The following is a 12705-nucleotide window of genomic DNA, read 5'->3' as shown; positions in this document are numbered from 1 at the left end:
GGAAGGTCAATTAACAATCTGAAAGTACCAATCAAACCAAAGCAATGCAATTTTCATTGAGAATAACAGCGGCAAAATCCAACCTCTGAGTGGTACAGAAACATTTTAAACCTTGAGTCTAACAATTCTGAAAAATAATTTTATCAGTGAATTCTTACCGTACTATTTTTACCTCCTGCAATGCTTTTGAGAGTGGAGGTAGGCGCTTGAACGATGAAACGACCAAGTATGTTCAGAACAGCAAGGGTGATCCAACGACCTTTGCCCTTACCCTTACCTTTACCTGAAGAGAAGAACATGCAGACACTGGTAATTATTCTGATTAATGCAACAGGCTTAAAAGGTGATGGTGAGCCACCTTCTTGAACTGCTGCAGTCCATGTAATGAAGGTACTCCCATAGTGCTGTTAGAGAAGGAGTTATTATTATTTTTCATAGCGGTTCTGTACAACTGTGTGACTTTCTACAGAGAGAGTTAAGAGTCAGCCACATTGCTGTAGGTCTGGAGTCACAAAAAGGTCAGATCAGGTAAGGCCACAGAGATCCAAAAATCTCTCTAAAGGACATTAGTGAATCAGATGGGTTTTTACAACAATCTGATAATTTCATGGTCACAATTTTTTTAAATTCCAGATTTATTTAATGAACTGAATTTCAATTCCTCAGCTGCCATGGTAGGATTTGAACTCACATCTCTTGGATTATTAGTCCAGGCCTCTGGATTACTAGACTAGCAACATAATCACTATGTTACCATTCTGATATCCCTACTGCAAGGGATTAACAGGTGATGTTACAGAGAACACCAAGCTAGAATATCAAACAAGGACCTTAAATGAAGCTGGCTTCGTTGGCCAAAAGACCTTGGGGGAGATATGCTAATGGGGCGGAAATGACTTCCTACTTGGGGAACGGGACCGCTACCGCCTCCTGCAAAATTCCACGGGAGTTAGCAGAGGCACAAACCGGTAACACCCCGGGCCACTGCCATCCTTGTCATTGGCGTGCGCAGCAACCCGTTGTCGCTCCAGAGTGAAACTTCAGTAGCATCCCATGAGGCCGCACTCCGCTCGCGGGGTGAAAATTAAAGGGAAGGTGCATCGCACAATTTTTTTGCAATGGCCGAATTATCGACCGCGGCCTTGCCTTGTTGAATTAGAGGGGTCCGTGCCACAATGTTGCAGCCCGGCACTCCACTTCTGTGCCGGGCTGCTGCCACAGCACTCCATTCCCCGGTGATGAAGTAGTGGCCCCTCGCCCCATTGCAGAATTCGCAGCCTGCCCTCCCCTTTAATGGAAGCGAGGGTCCTATGCTCCCCCCTGCGTTACACGGCGCTCTGCGTAGCGCTGGTAAGTTTCCGCGGTTAGCACCCCAGTCCCGCCCCATATTGCGCTCCACTTCCTCTCGGGGCGGTAACCCCAATTTCACTGCCGGGGCGGTACTTCCGCGCCTGGCTCAGGAAGTCCCGCCTCGCCTCGGTCACTGCCCCCGTACTGAATTACGGTCCCCTCATCACAATCTGGATTTCATCATGTTTCAAACAAGGAACTTTAAATCATTTGGCGTCAAACTTGATGTTGCAGTCTCATATAAAGAAGATTTACCTCTGAAAGCCCACTCCAGCAGTCATTAGCAGTTCTTTAAAACTGTTACATCATAAGTTAAAGGCATTTGAAAAATCTAGAATGCCTTCCAAGTAACAAGGAGTGGGGGCGAATGAGAGCATATGTGTGTGTGCAAGATTCACTTTGGAGAAATAATTTTTACTGTTGTAGGTAAGTTGAGATGTGTTGGTGACGATACAGCCTCTGGGCCTGATTCCTTTCTACAGCCTCCAGCCATCATCTACGACTCAAAAATAATGCAGCACCCACCAGCCAGGAGTCTCAGCCTGATCCCTCCTCCAACCACCAACCATCGAAGATCACATGGTATCAGATGTGCTGGAGTGTATATGTTGTGATGCACAAGGTATCGCAATTGTGTGGGATAGGCTCGATAGGCCAGATGGTCTTTACCTGTCTGTCATTGTTCGTATATTCGTATGTACCTCCCACTGACAACAGAGAGAGAGGGAAGGCAATAGAAGAAAACAAAGAGGTAGAGAGAAAAGAAGACAGGGAAAGACCCATAAAAGAGAACAAGATGGGTATTGCAATGTGACAAGTTTACATAGGTATTTTTCATTATAAATATTGATAAAACGGAATGTAAAAATAAGGACAACATCTAAGACTGTGAAATGCTGACTGAATAACCCTGTAGACCCGGGACCATTTATCCACTACCCTCTAATCCCGCTTCATCTTAGCACTGAACTTGGTCTTTACTCCACTTCTGTAAATCCAGGGGAGATTGACTACTATAATATTTATCTAGTATAATGTTTCTTTTATGGACATGACATGACCTGACCAGAAAGGATTTCCCCCCAATTTTCTTCTCCACCTGAGGCATAACTTGTTTTTTTGTCACATATCCTCAGCACTTCTCAAAGCACTTCACAACCAATCTACTACTTTTAAAGTGCAGTCACCATTTAAGTAGACAACATTTGCAGTCATTTTCTGCATAGCAAGCTCCCATGAACAGCAGATAAGATGAATGACCAGGTAGTTTTGTTTGAAGGAGAATTATTGGCCAGGCCACCAGGAGAACATCCTATTCTTCTTTAAATAGTGTCAAGGAAGCTTTTGTGTTCACCTGGACTGGCAGACATATCTTGGTCTAACAATTCATCTGAAAGACAGTGCCTCGGACAACGCAGCACTTCCTCAGTATTGCACTGAAGTGTCAGTGTGCTCAAGTCTTTGGTGTAGGCAAATGTACTACCAGCTAAGCCAAACTGACACTGAAGGGTAACTTAGAATTTATGGGCCACATGTCGAGATAATTGGTGAAATCCTCTAGTCATTTACACAAGTGAACAAATAATTCATAAATGACTACATATGGAAATAACCAAATAAAAGGAGTGGTGATAACATCTGCAACAATTATTAGTCATTTGATTTTGTATGCAGATTATAATGACTGTTTTTTAACAATTATGATGATATATGAAGGATTAATGAGAGATATGTATTTCATCAGACAAAGACATAAATTAGACTGTCTTATCTCCAATTGCTCATTGTGTTCTGGAGCACTTTTGTGTTGTTTAGTTGGTAAAATGAAACTGGCCTGTCCATTCAAGGCCAAATCTCTAGTGGTCTGAATTAGCACATCCTGAGGTCAATTTGAAGCTAATTGTTGAGGGAAATTTCAATGGATTAGTAACTGCTTGTAAATCTGCAGATTCTGCCTTTGTGGACAGGTCAGACTACCAAGATGAGTAACGGCAGCAGAAAATAATGGCCCTTTTTTTTCTTTCCTTCTTACTCAGTTGAAGTGTGATATTTTAAGTGTGACATCCAGAATGTGATGCCTGGAGGTCATGAAGCATGACCAATTTGAATTATACACAAGACTTTTATACATGGATGTTTAGTCCAGCTTTGGTTCTACTAATCCAGTTCATAATTTCAGTTATGTTACCTTTATCATGGCCGTAATTATTGTTTGGCTTGCCTTGTTGTTTCTCATTATGTTTGGGATTCCAGGTGCTCGTTCCATTAGGTTTGGGATTCCAGCTGCTCATGCCATAAGGTCCCGATGTTTTTGTGTAAATAGTTTCAACCCACTTATAAATCTGCTTCCTGGTACCAGGTTTAAGGTTATTATATTTTGCGTTTAAGAACTCCATCCTGTAATGAAAGTATCAAAGGAAAACAGAAGAATCAGTCTGCGAGATAATAACACAGGGACATGAAAAATACTTTGCCAAATTTTATAGTAACTCGGAAAAGTGTATATTTGGTGACAAATAAAGTGAGGGAAATACTGTTCCCTACTCAGTGGATTTAACGAGTTAATCGCTAAACACAAATCAGGAAGGTGCTCAGTTGGGGGTGGTGGGAGGGAGGGGCTCGTAAGAAAAACTGGTGGTTGGGATTGGCCACCCGCTTTACACACCGCTTGATTACACCTTTCCATTGAAGCCAGTTTTCTGCCCTCGCACAACCTGAAAACTACCACTGAGGTTTCAATTCCAGCTTGTGCTGAGTTAGCTCACCTCAGTCAGAGAGGCGGTGGTGCCAATGTGAAATCACTTTAGACAGTCTCAACCTTATTTCTAATTAGCAATTAGAAGCCACCACAGCTAATGTAGAAAACAATTTCTGAATTTTGCCATTTGTAGACTTTCAACTCCTTTTATATTTTGACGATGGGGACTTTAGTTTCAGTCATTAAAGTGAAATTGACTCTCAACACCTTGTCCAAATTATGGAATCATGAGTGTGCATGCAAGATTCACGCCGCACAAGACATGCTACGTCTCTTTAAGCGCTCGACACACATTAACATGTATTACAGATCCTGTTGGTCTATATGCCCATGGTGAAGTGATGCACAGTATAGAACAGGTGCTTCCCTAAAAGTTTCAAACTGGTGTCTACAGTTTCTAGGACATCGCTGAGGGGAAACAGGGAGATCACAAGATGATCAGATTTCTGTCCATGTGGATTTTCCACAAGTAGTGACTTGAGCATTAATGCAATTTCTTTTCTTTATCAGTTGATTTTCTAGTACATTATTTCTGTTGACAACAATTTTAATTTATATAGCGCCTTTAACACAGGAAAAAGGCCCAAAGCGCTTCACAGGAGTAATATAAGACAAAAAAATTGACAATGAGCCAGATAAGGAGAAATTAAGGCATAATGACCAAAAGCTTGGTAAGTTTTAAGGAGTGTCTTAAAGGAGGAAAGAGAAGTAGAGAGGCGGAGTGGTTTAGGCAGGGAATTCCACAGCTTAGGGCTTAGGCAACAGAAGGCATGGCCATCAATGGTTGAGCGATTATAAGATTATAAGAGGGCACAATTAGAAGAACGCAGATTTCTCGGGGAATTGTGGGGCTGGAGGAGATTACAGAGATAGGGAGGGGTGAGGCCATGGAGGGATTTGAAAACATGGATGAAAATTTTGAAATCGAGGTGTTGCGTAACCGGGAGCCAATGTAGGTCGGCGAGCACAGGGGTGAGAGGTGAGCGGAACTTGATGTGAGTTAGCACAAGGGCAGCCGACTTTTGGATGATATCAAGTTTACGTAGTGTAGAATGTGGGAGGCCAGCCAGAAGTACATTGGAATAGTAAAATCTAAATGTAACAAAGGCATGAATGAGGGTTTCAGTAGCGGATGAGCTGAGGCAAGAGCAGAGATGGGCGATGATCTGGAGATGGAAATAGGTGGTCTTAGTTATGCCACGGATATGTGGTCGGATGCTCATTTCAGGGTCAACTATGACAACAAGGTTGCAAACTGTCTGATTCAGCCTCAGGCAAAAGTTAGAAAGAGGGATGGAGTCAGTGGCTAGGGAACGGAGTTTGCGGCGCAGACTGAAAATAATGGCTTCGGTCCTCCCAATATTTAACTGGAAATGTTTTTTGCTCATCCAGAACTGGATAGCGGACAAGCAGTCTGATAATTTAGAGATAGCGGCCAGGGGGGTGGGGGCAGGTGGTCGAGAGAAATGGTGGTGAGGTAGAGCTGGGTGTCGTCAGCATACGTGTGAAAACTGGCGCTGTATTTTCGGATGATGTCGCTAAGGGACAGCATGTAGATGAGAAATAGGAGGGGGCCAAGGATAGATCCTTGGGGACACCAGAGGTAACGATGCAGGAGTGGGAACAGAAGCCATCGCAGGTGATTCTCTGGCTACTATTAGATAGACAAGGGGGCAAGGCGACTGCAGTCCCACCCAGTTGGACAAAATTTCCTGCAAAGTTAACACAGTTCTCTTTTAAGTAACTGGCACCATCCTTTGATAATTAGGAAAGGAGGGGACTTGGGAGCGTGTCGATATTTGCTGGGGGTCACCCACGCAGTAGAGTTTAAAGCCACTAATGTGGGGAAGGGGACAAAAAATGAAGGAAATCTTCACAGGCCTTCTCACATGCCTCCTCATGTTTGGCTATAAATTAGCACTGTTAAGGCCTCGCCTGTCCTCTTTGTTAGGGAAGCTGCATGAGGATCTTGAGGACAGAAAAAAAGGGAAAGATAATAATAGTATACTAAAACACACACATTTTTTAAACGCTATGTATGGACACTGTCATGATTAAAAATTGTTTCAATACAGAGAAATCTAGTATACTTACAGCTCCATCAGAGTGGAATAACTAATATTAAGACTGAATGATTGGACACAGCCTGGACTCAGATTGCTGATAGACTCATTAAGGCCTTCAAGATAATCCGAGATGTTTCCTGGAGCGCTGAGGTTGTTCCTTAGATCTTTTTCCCATCCTTGGCATCTGTCCGTCCCCTGCAATTCAAAATGTGCAAACCATTTAATAGCCCTGCTAAAAAGATCTTTAGACATTTGTAGAAAGTGAAAGGCCCGATAATAATATGGTTTATCCAATATTCAATGGAACCCTTAATACAAGTGCTTACAATAGGCATCTATACCACTGTATTGTGCTCCATAACCTTGTACAGTTTGAGTTGTAACTTCAATGAGCTGTCAATGACAAGGCCATTTACGCTGTTTTTGTCATGTCTTTTGATGAACCTAAAGCAGATGAGCAGGAGACCCTAGCAGAAATTCACCCCAAAGAGTACTCTGCGTTTTAATTAACATCGCTGCTTCAAAAATTAGAGGACTCATGAGCATCACATAGCTCCACCTTTTCACTTAAAGGTGCTGACTCTTACTAAAGTATAACTTCAGACATGCTGGAGGTCCTCTGCTACTGCAGACAACCAGCCATTTTTCATGTGTGAGACACCGAGTGGCAGTGGGCTACACAAGCATTGTATCTGAGCCTAACCCTTCGGTATTAGCACTGGACACCCACCAGAAAGGGAACTCTAGCTGATTATCCATTCCCGATCCCAGCAAACTTAGCACAGACGAGGATTTGAACCGGGGACCTTCTTGAGAGAAGCGTTCCCTCAGAGCACCAGCAATAGTGAAATCAGAATTCCATTTACAATGAACGTGTTTGTGATTTTTCTTTTTCTGCAGTTAGTGGAAAAGGAAATCTTTTCCCTGGCCTGTACTCAGTAAAGGTAGTGCACTTACCAACTCAGTCACCAGGGGAACTGGCTTTTGCATCCTTCTAAGTAAAACATGACAAGCATTCACTTTGTTGGAAAAACAAATCACTGAAGTACAACACTGTAAACCTGAATTTGTTGATAAAAATCTAGCCTGAAGATCACAGCTTTCAAACAATTATTTCTGAATTTGTTCAAAGAAAATGATTGCTATCAGTTACTTATAGAGCTATATATTGTTCGACTGAAAGCTTCAACTCATATTCACAAAATCTATTGATGATTTGAATTGTAAGCTATTATCTGATTAAGCATGTGGCAGTTTTCCTGGCTTTATGATCACTGTAATTACCAAGCAAGCATTCACTGTTACAAGATTGTAATCATATATTCATCATCACCATCATACGCAGTCCCTCGAAATGAGGATAATTTGCTCCCATGCCGAAAAGGGATGAGTTCACAGGTGTTTCAATGAAGGACCGAATATTCCAGATCCCGAACTACATTTTGAAGGATGGAAGATGCCTGTGAGTGGATTTCTTTAACATATGATGGACGTTGCACACCAGCCACCACACGGGCTTGACAGAGCTAGGTCTTGGTCCAGTGGCAAGGATTAACCAAGACGACTGGAGACCAGCTCTGCTGCACGGACCTCGTGCACACATATCGCAGTGTGGGCTGGCCCGTGCCGCCCCTGGGCCCTCGCCTCTTCTGGGCCCTGAGCTCAGGCTTCTCCTGGGCCCCGATCACATCCCTCTATGAACTCTTGCCGTTACTTCGCCCCGATCTCGCCGCTCCTGCTGTACCTGCTCGCACTGCAATCAGCGTCGCACTCCTGCAGCAGCACGCGCTGCTCCCTGCAGTGGCATGCCACCGCATGCTGCTCCCTCTAATGGCCCCGGCCTGCTGGCCAAACTGAACTGAGCTGTAGTTGGCAGCAGAGTAACATTAATGATCATTAAAACGATCATTAAAAAAAATCATACATTATGATCAACACCTAGGGACAAAGTACAAGACCGCTAATAAAACACACTCAGTTTCAGATGTCATCAATGATTAACACTTAAAGTGCTAGTGTTCACTGTGCGTAGTGCCTTTTATTTCACAGGTTAACAGCCAATTAGATCTTTCAAGGGGATAATAATTAAGGGAAACAATTTCAATCTGAAGCCTTCAGGATGTGGAATGCATTTTTCAGCTTTAGGACAGTTAGAAGTGTTTGAATTAAACTTTCCAGTGTCACCTCCTTGGAGCAACCTCTCTTAACACTGACAGATCGCTTCTGTCATCTTAACTTCAGCTGCCATCTATTCCAGCAGCATCGGTGCCCTTGGAAAAATCTCACCTTAGTCCTCAGAATCCCACTATGATCAGCCCCAACACCAACATCACCAGGCACACCAGCATCACCAACAATAACACCAACCTTTTCCGTAATCATCTGATGCTGCACAAGACACAGGGTATCAGCACCTGATCACATTGCTGCCCGGGAGGCCAGAGATGGCCTCACCATGACCACATTTACTTCACTTATCGCTGTACACCCTGACGACCAAATGATATGCCAGGTTGGCACCACCCCATTCCAACACCATAAAGCATCCCTACAATGCCCAAGCCATTACTTTTCACACTCATCACCATTGTGTGGGGTATCCTTATGTCTCAACATTCACTACAACTCACTAAGCCACTTCCAAAGGAGCTCACAAATCTGTCCAAGAAGGCAAAGTGTTAAAAATAAAGATTTCAATGTTTGACAACATATTACCAGAAACTTTACATGAACATTGCATAAAATACCCAAGTGTCTACCCTTCTGTATTGTTAGTTGATATAATTGGCCAAGAATGAGGGTGAATGTGATCATTGGCTAATGAGATGGGGATGTGATAATGTAGATAGAGAGAGAGGGATGGGTGGAGGTGCAAGGTAAGTTGGTGTGAGTAAGGATGTGCAGGAGCAGGGTAGGGAAGGCAGAGTGATGAGGATGTGATGAGTGGCACAGCAGGATGAGGTTGAGTGTGGCTTTGAATTAACATTTCATGATCTACTGAGATCGTTGAAAGTTGTGCACCACTACAGCAGGTCCTCCTGATGACATCGCTGCATGTGCCCTCCCGTGCAATGTCCAACCAGGCTGAATTGGTGTCCTGGGGAGGCCTCTTCCGCCCATTGGAAGGAAAGAGTACCCCCCTGCATGTTGTGACTCCCTCCATAAGCAGATGGAGGGAGTCATGAGAGAGCCTAGATGCAGCCGTGTACATTTGTACAGTGCTTGTGAATGTTTGCAGCAGCTAAATGCTGCAGAACACTGACAGCACAACTGTCAAAATAAATGTGGGCTTGGTCGATTTAAGGAAACCGACTGATGACGCATCATCAAATGATGTCATTACACCCGCTTCCTTTTAACTGGCCGGAAACCTCACAGGGCGGGCTTAACAAGCCCAATCAGGGGAAAGTCATGGGGAAAGCTAACATGGAGACAGGAGCGGGGTTCGAATCTGTCCCTGATGTCACCCGCCTCTTTCCCACCTCAGTAGGGGAAATCGCAGTCTGTATGTCTGTGAACTCCTCCTGCCTGACAGACCCTCTCCAAATTACTCTGACCTCTTGTGCAAATCCTCACCTCTTCTTCGCTTTCACCCACCTTGGCCCCACACTCTGGAATTCCCTAAACCCCTCTGCTTCTCCATCTCCCTCTTTCCATTTAAGACCCTCCTTAAACTTCACTTCTTTGACCTAGCCTTTGGTCACCTCATCTAATATCTCCTTCTTTCAAAAGGCTTTTGACAAGGTCCCACACAAGAGATTAGTGTGCAAAATTAAGGCACATGGTATTGGGAATAATGTATTGACATGGATAGAAAACTGGTTGGCAGACAGGAAGCAAAGAGTGGGAATAAATGGATCCTTTTCAGAATGGCAGGCAGTGACTAGTGGGGTACCACAAGGTTCAGTGCTGGGAACCCAGCTATTTACAATATATATTAATGATTTAGAAGAAGGAATTGAATGTAATATCTCCAGATGACACTAAGCTAGGTGGCAGTGTGAGCTGTGAGGAGGGTGACTTGGACAGGTTAGATGAATGGGCAAATGCATGGCAGATGCAGTATAATATTGATAAGTGTGAGGTTATCCACTTTGGTGGCAAAAACAGGAAGACAGATTAGCAAAAGGGGAGGTGCAACGAGATCTGGGTGTCATGATACATCAGTCACTGAAGGTAGGCATGCAGGTACATCAGGCAGTAAAGAAAGCAAATGACATGCTGGCCTTCATAGTGAGAGGATTTCAGTATAGGAGCAGGGAGGTCTTACTGCAGTTGTACAGGGCCTTGGTGAGACCACACCTTGAGTATTGTGTGCAGTTTTGGTCTCCTAATCTGAGGAAGGACGTTCTTGCTATTGAGGGAGTGCAGCGAAGGTTCACCAGACTAATTCCTGGGATGGCAGGACTGACATATGAAGAAAGACTGAATCGGCTAGGCTTATATTCACTGGAATTTAGAAGAATGAGAGGGGATCTCATAGAAACATATAAAATTCTGATGGGACTGGACAGGTTAGATGCAGGAAGAATGTTCCCAATGTTGGGGAAGTCCAGAACCAGGGGTCACAGTCTAAGGATAAGGGGTAAGCCATATAGGACCGAGATGAGGAGAAACTTTTTCACCTAGAGAGTGGTGAACCTGTGGAATTCTCTACCACTGAAAGTTGTTGAGTCCAGTTAGTTAAATATATTCAAGAGGGAGTCAGATGTGGCCCTTATGGCTAAGGGGATCAGGAGGTATGGAGAGAAGGTGGGAGTGGGGTACTGAAGTTGCATGATCAGCCATGATCATATTGAATGGCGGTGCAGGCTCGAAGGGCCGAATAGCCTGCTCCTGCACCGATTTTCAATGTTTCTATGTTTCTTTGGCTCAATGTCCATTTTCTAAGTAACACCTCTGTGAAGCACTATAGGATATGTTTCTGTTAAAATGTTCTATATAAATGCAAATTATTATTCAAAATAAGTGACTGTTTTGAGGTCCCTTGATGGATTAATGGATGAAGGGTCCACCAAGTGTATTACTAAGCTATAAAGATGTGGTAGGCCCCAGGATTGGTCCCTAATCTATGCAGGATGCTTCAGCTGTTAATGTGCCCTTGGTTTAGGGCAAGGTAATATCAGTCAGGGTTCCTACTCCTGTGTCGCTACCCAGTTACCTGAACTGTAAATTGCTTATGTGTGGTGAGCTGAGACTCAAGAAAGAATAGTCCACGAATGCCGCTCAAGTTTACACATGAAGAATGACCACTTGGTGAGGTCTTAAGAGATTGCGCGAACAGGTGCAGACAGCATCTTCAGGAGGAACGGAGTGAAGGGCAGTAATCGGGGGTTTGGCGGGGAGGATGTCATGGGATTGTCTCCTTCCGGGAACAGTTTGGCCTCCGATTGGAAAAGACCTGCTCACACTCTGTATTTAGTGGGTTCATCTCTGGCCAGCTGCCGTTGAGCTGGATTGCAACTGGAATCCTTCTCAGTTCTGGATGCTGATCAAACATAACTGAAATGTTCAGTGTTGACAACAATCAAATCAATCATTTTTATTGAGAGATCCAAAATGGCTGATACCAGGCTACTTTTTATGTGAAATAGAGGATATTTCCTCTCCAGGGATGTGGCAATTTAGGCTGCATTGGATCAAAAGTATTTCCCTCTGTACTGTTCCCTTTAGCACCATCTTCACTGTATAAATTTATAGCGTATTGTTTTACCTCTTCTGGGCCTTTATGACCTTCTCCATGATTCCCTTTGAATATCAAACAAAAAGCAAATGTTAATAAATCTGTGAATAATTATTGCTATTCATATGCTGTCATTCATTGATTTATTAGTAATACATAAATAGGATGAAAAATGTTTACTGAGTTTCATATTTATAAGATTCTGAGATTATTTAAGCTCCTAATCTACAGGTTAAGTAACAAGGTGAGTATTCTTTAAATCCTGTGGCAATTTGATGGATGATAACATACAATTTTGAAAAGTGGACAGATATTGTATGTTATTCGAGTTAGCTGCATTTTAGCTCTAGAAACCAGATGCTAATAATAACATCTACCATTATCAAAATAGATATCCTCTGAATGCAGTAAAGAAAAGGAAAACAGCCCAGAGCTCTCAACTCTGCAAAACTGGAGCAACATTTACTTCAGCATTCACAAACAAATATTTCCTGTAGATTTAATTTGAACCTTAGATTGCCATCAGCTCCAGGATAACTTCAGTTTCCTTTGGCCAGCCATTTTTTTTTTAAATTTACAGCTTATGTGCTGTTGTAAAGTTACTCTGATGCACTGTCATGTCACCACATGCTGCTAAAATAAAAACTAAAAATACAATTTTGAATAACCTTTCAAAAATTAAACACTTTAGCCGAGAATTTTCTCAGGGCCTTCTCCCAATGGATTCCTGCACCTGGTCACCATCCTTTTTTCCTATTCTTGTGCCTATTAACTTTACTTTTATTTAATTTCTATGTATCCTTCCTTCTCATCTATTAAAATTTGGAAATACCATTTTAATGTGGTTT

At 43.1% G+C, this 12705-nt stretch overlaps 1 protein-coding gene across 3 annotated transcripts in view; it reads right to left on the bottom strand.

The window, feature by feature from the left end:
- Positions 1-12705, bottom strand: part of LOC139275890 (otoancorin-like) — a 98866-nt gene that overhangs the window by 74133 nt on the left and 12028 nt on the right. For 2 of the 3 annotated variants that reach the window (XM_070893112.1, XM_070893111.1), the window contains exons 3-6: positions 11888-11922; positions 6203-6369; positions 3539-3747; positions 159-283 (exon numbers count right to left, since the gene is read on the bottom strand). In XM_070893112.1, coding sequence (XP_070749213.1) covers positions 159-283; positions 3539-3747; positions 6203-6369; positions 11888-11922 — 536 coding nt within the window. The remainder of the gene's footprint in view (positions 1-158; positions 284-3538; positions 3748-6202; positions 6370-11887; positions 11923-12705) is intronic. The other variant, XM_070893113.1, reaches the window with a different exon arrangement.

Source organism: Pristiophorus japonicus, chromosome 11, assembly GCF_044704955.1.
Source record: "Pristiophorus japonicus isolate sPriJap1 chromosome 11, sPriJap1.hap1, whole genome shotgun sequence".
Classification (NCBI taxonomy): Eukaryota; Metazoa; Chordata; class Chondrichthyes; family Pristiophoridae; genus Pristiophorus; species Pristiophorus japonicus.
This window is presented reverse-complemented; position numbering and strand designations above follow the sequence as displayed.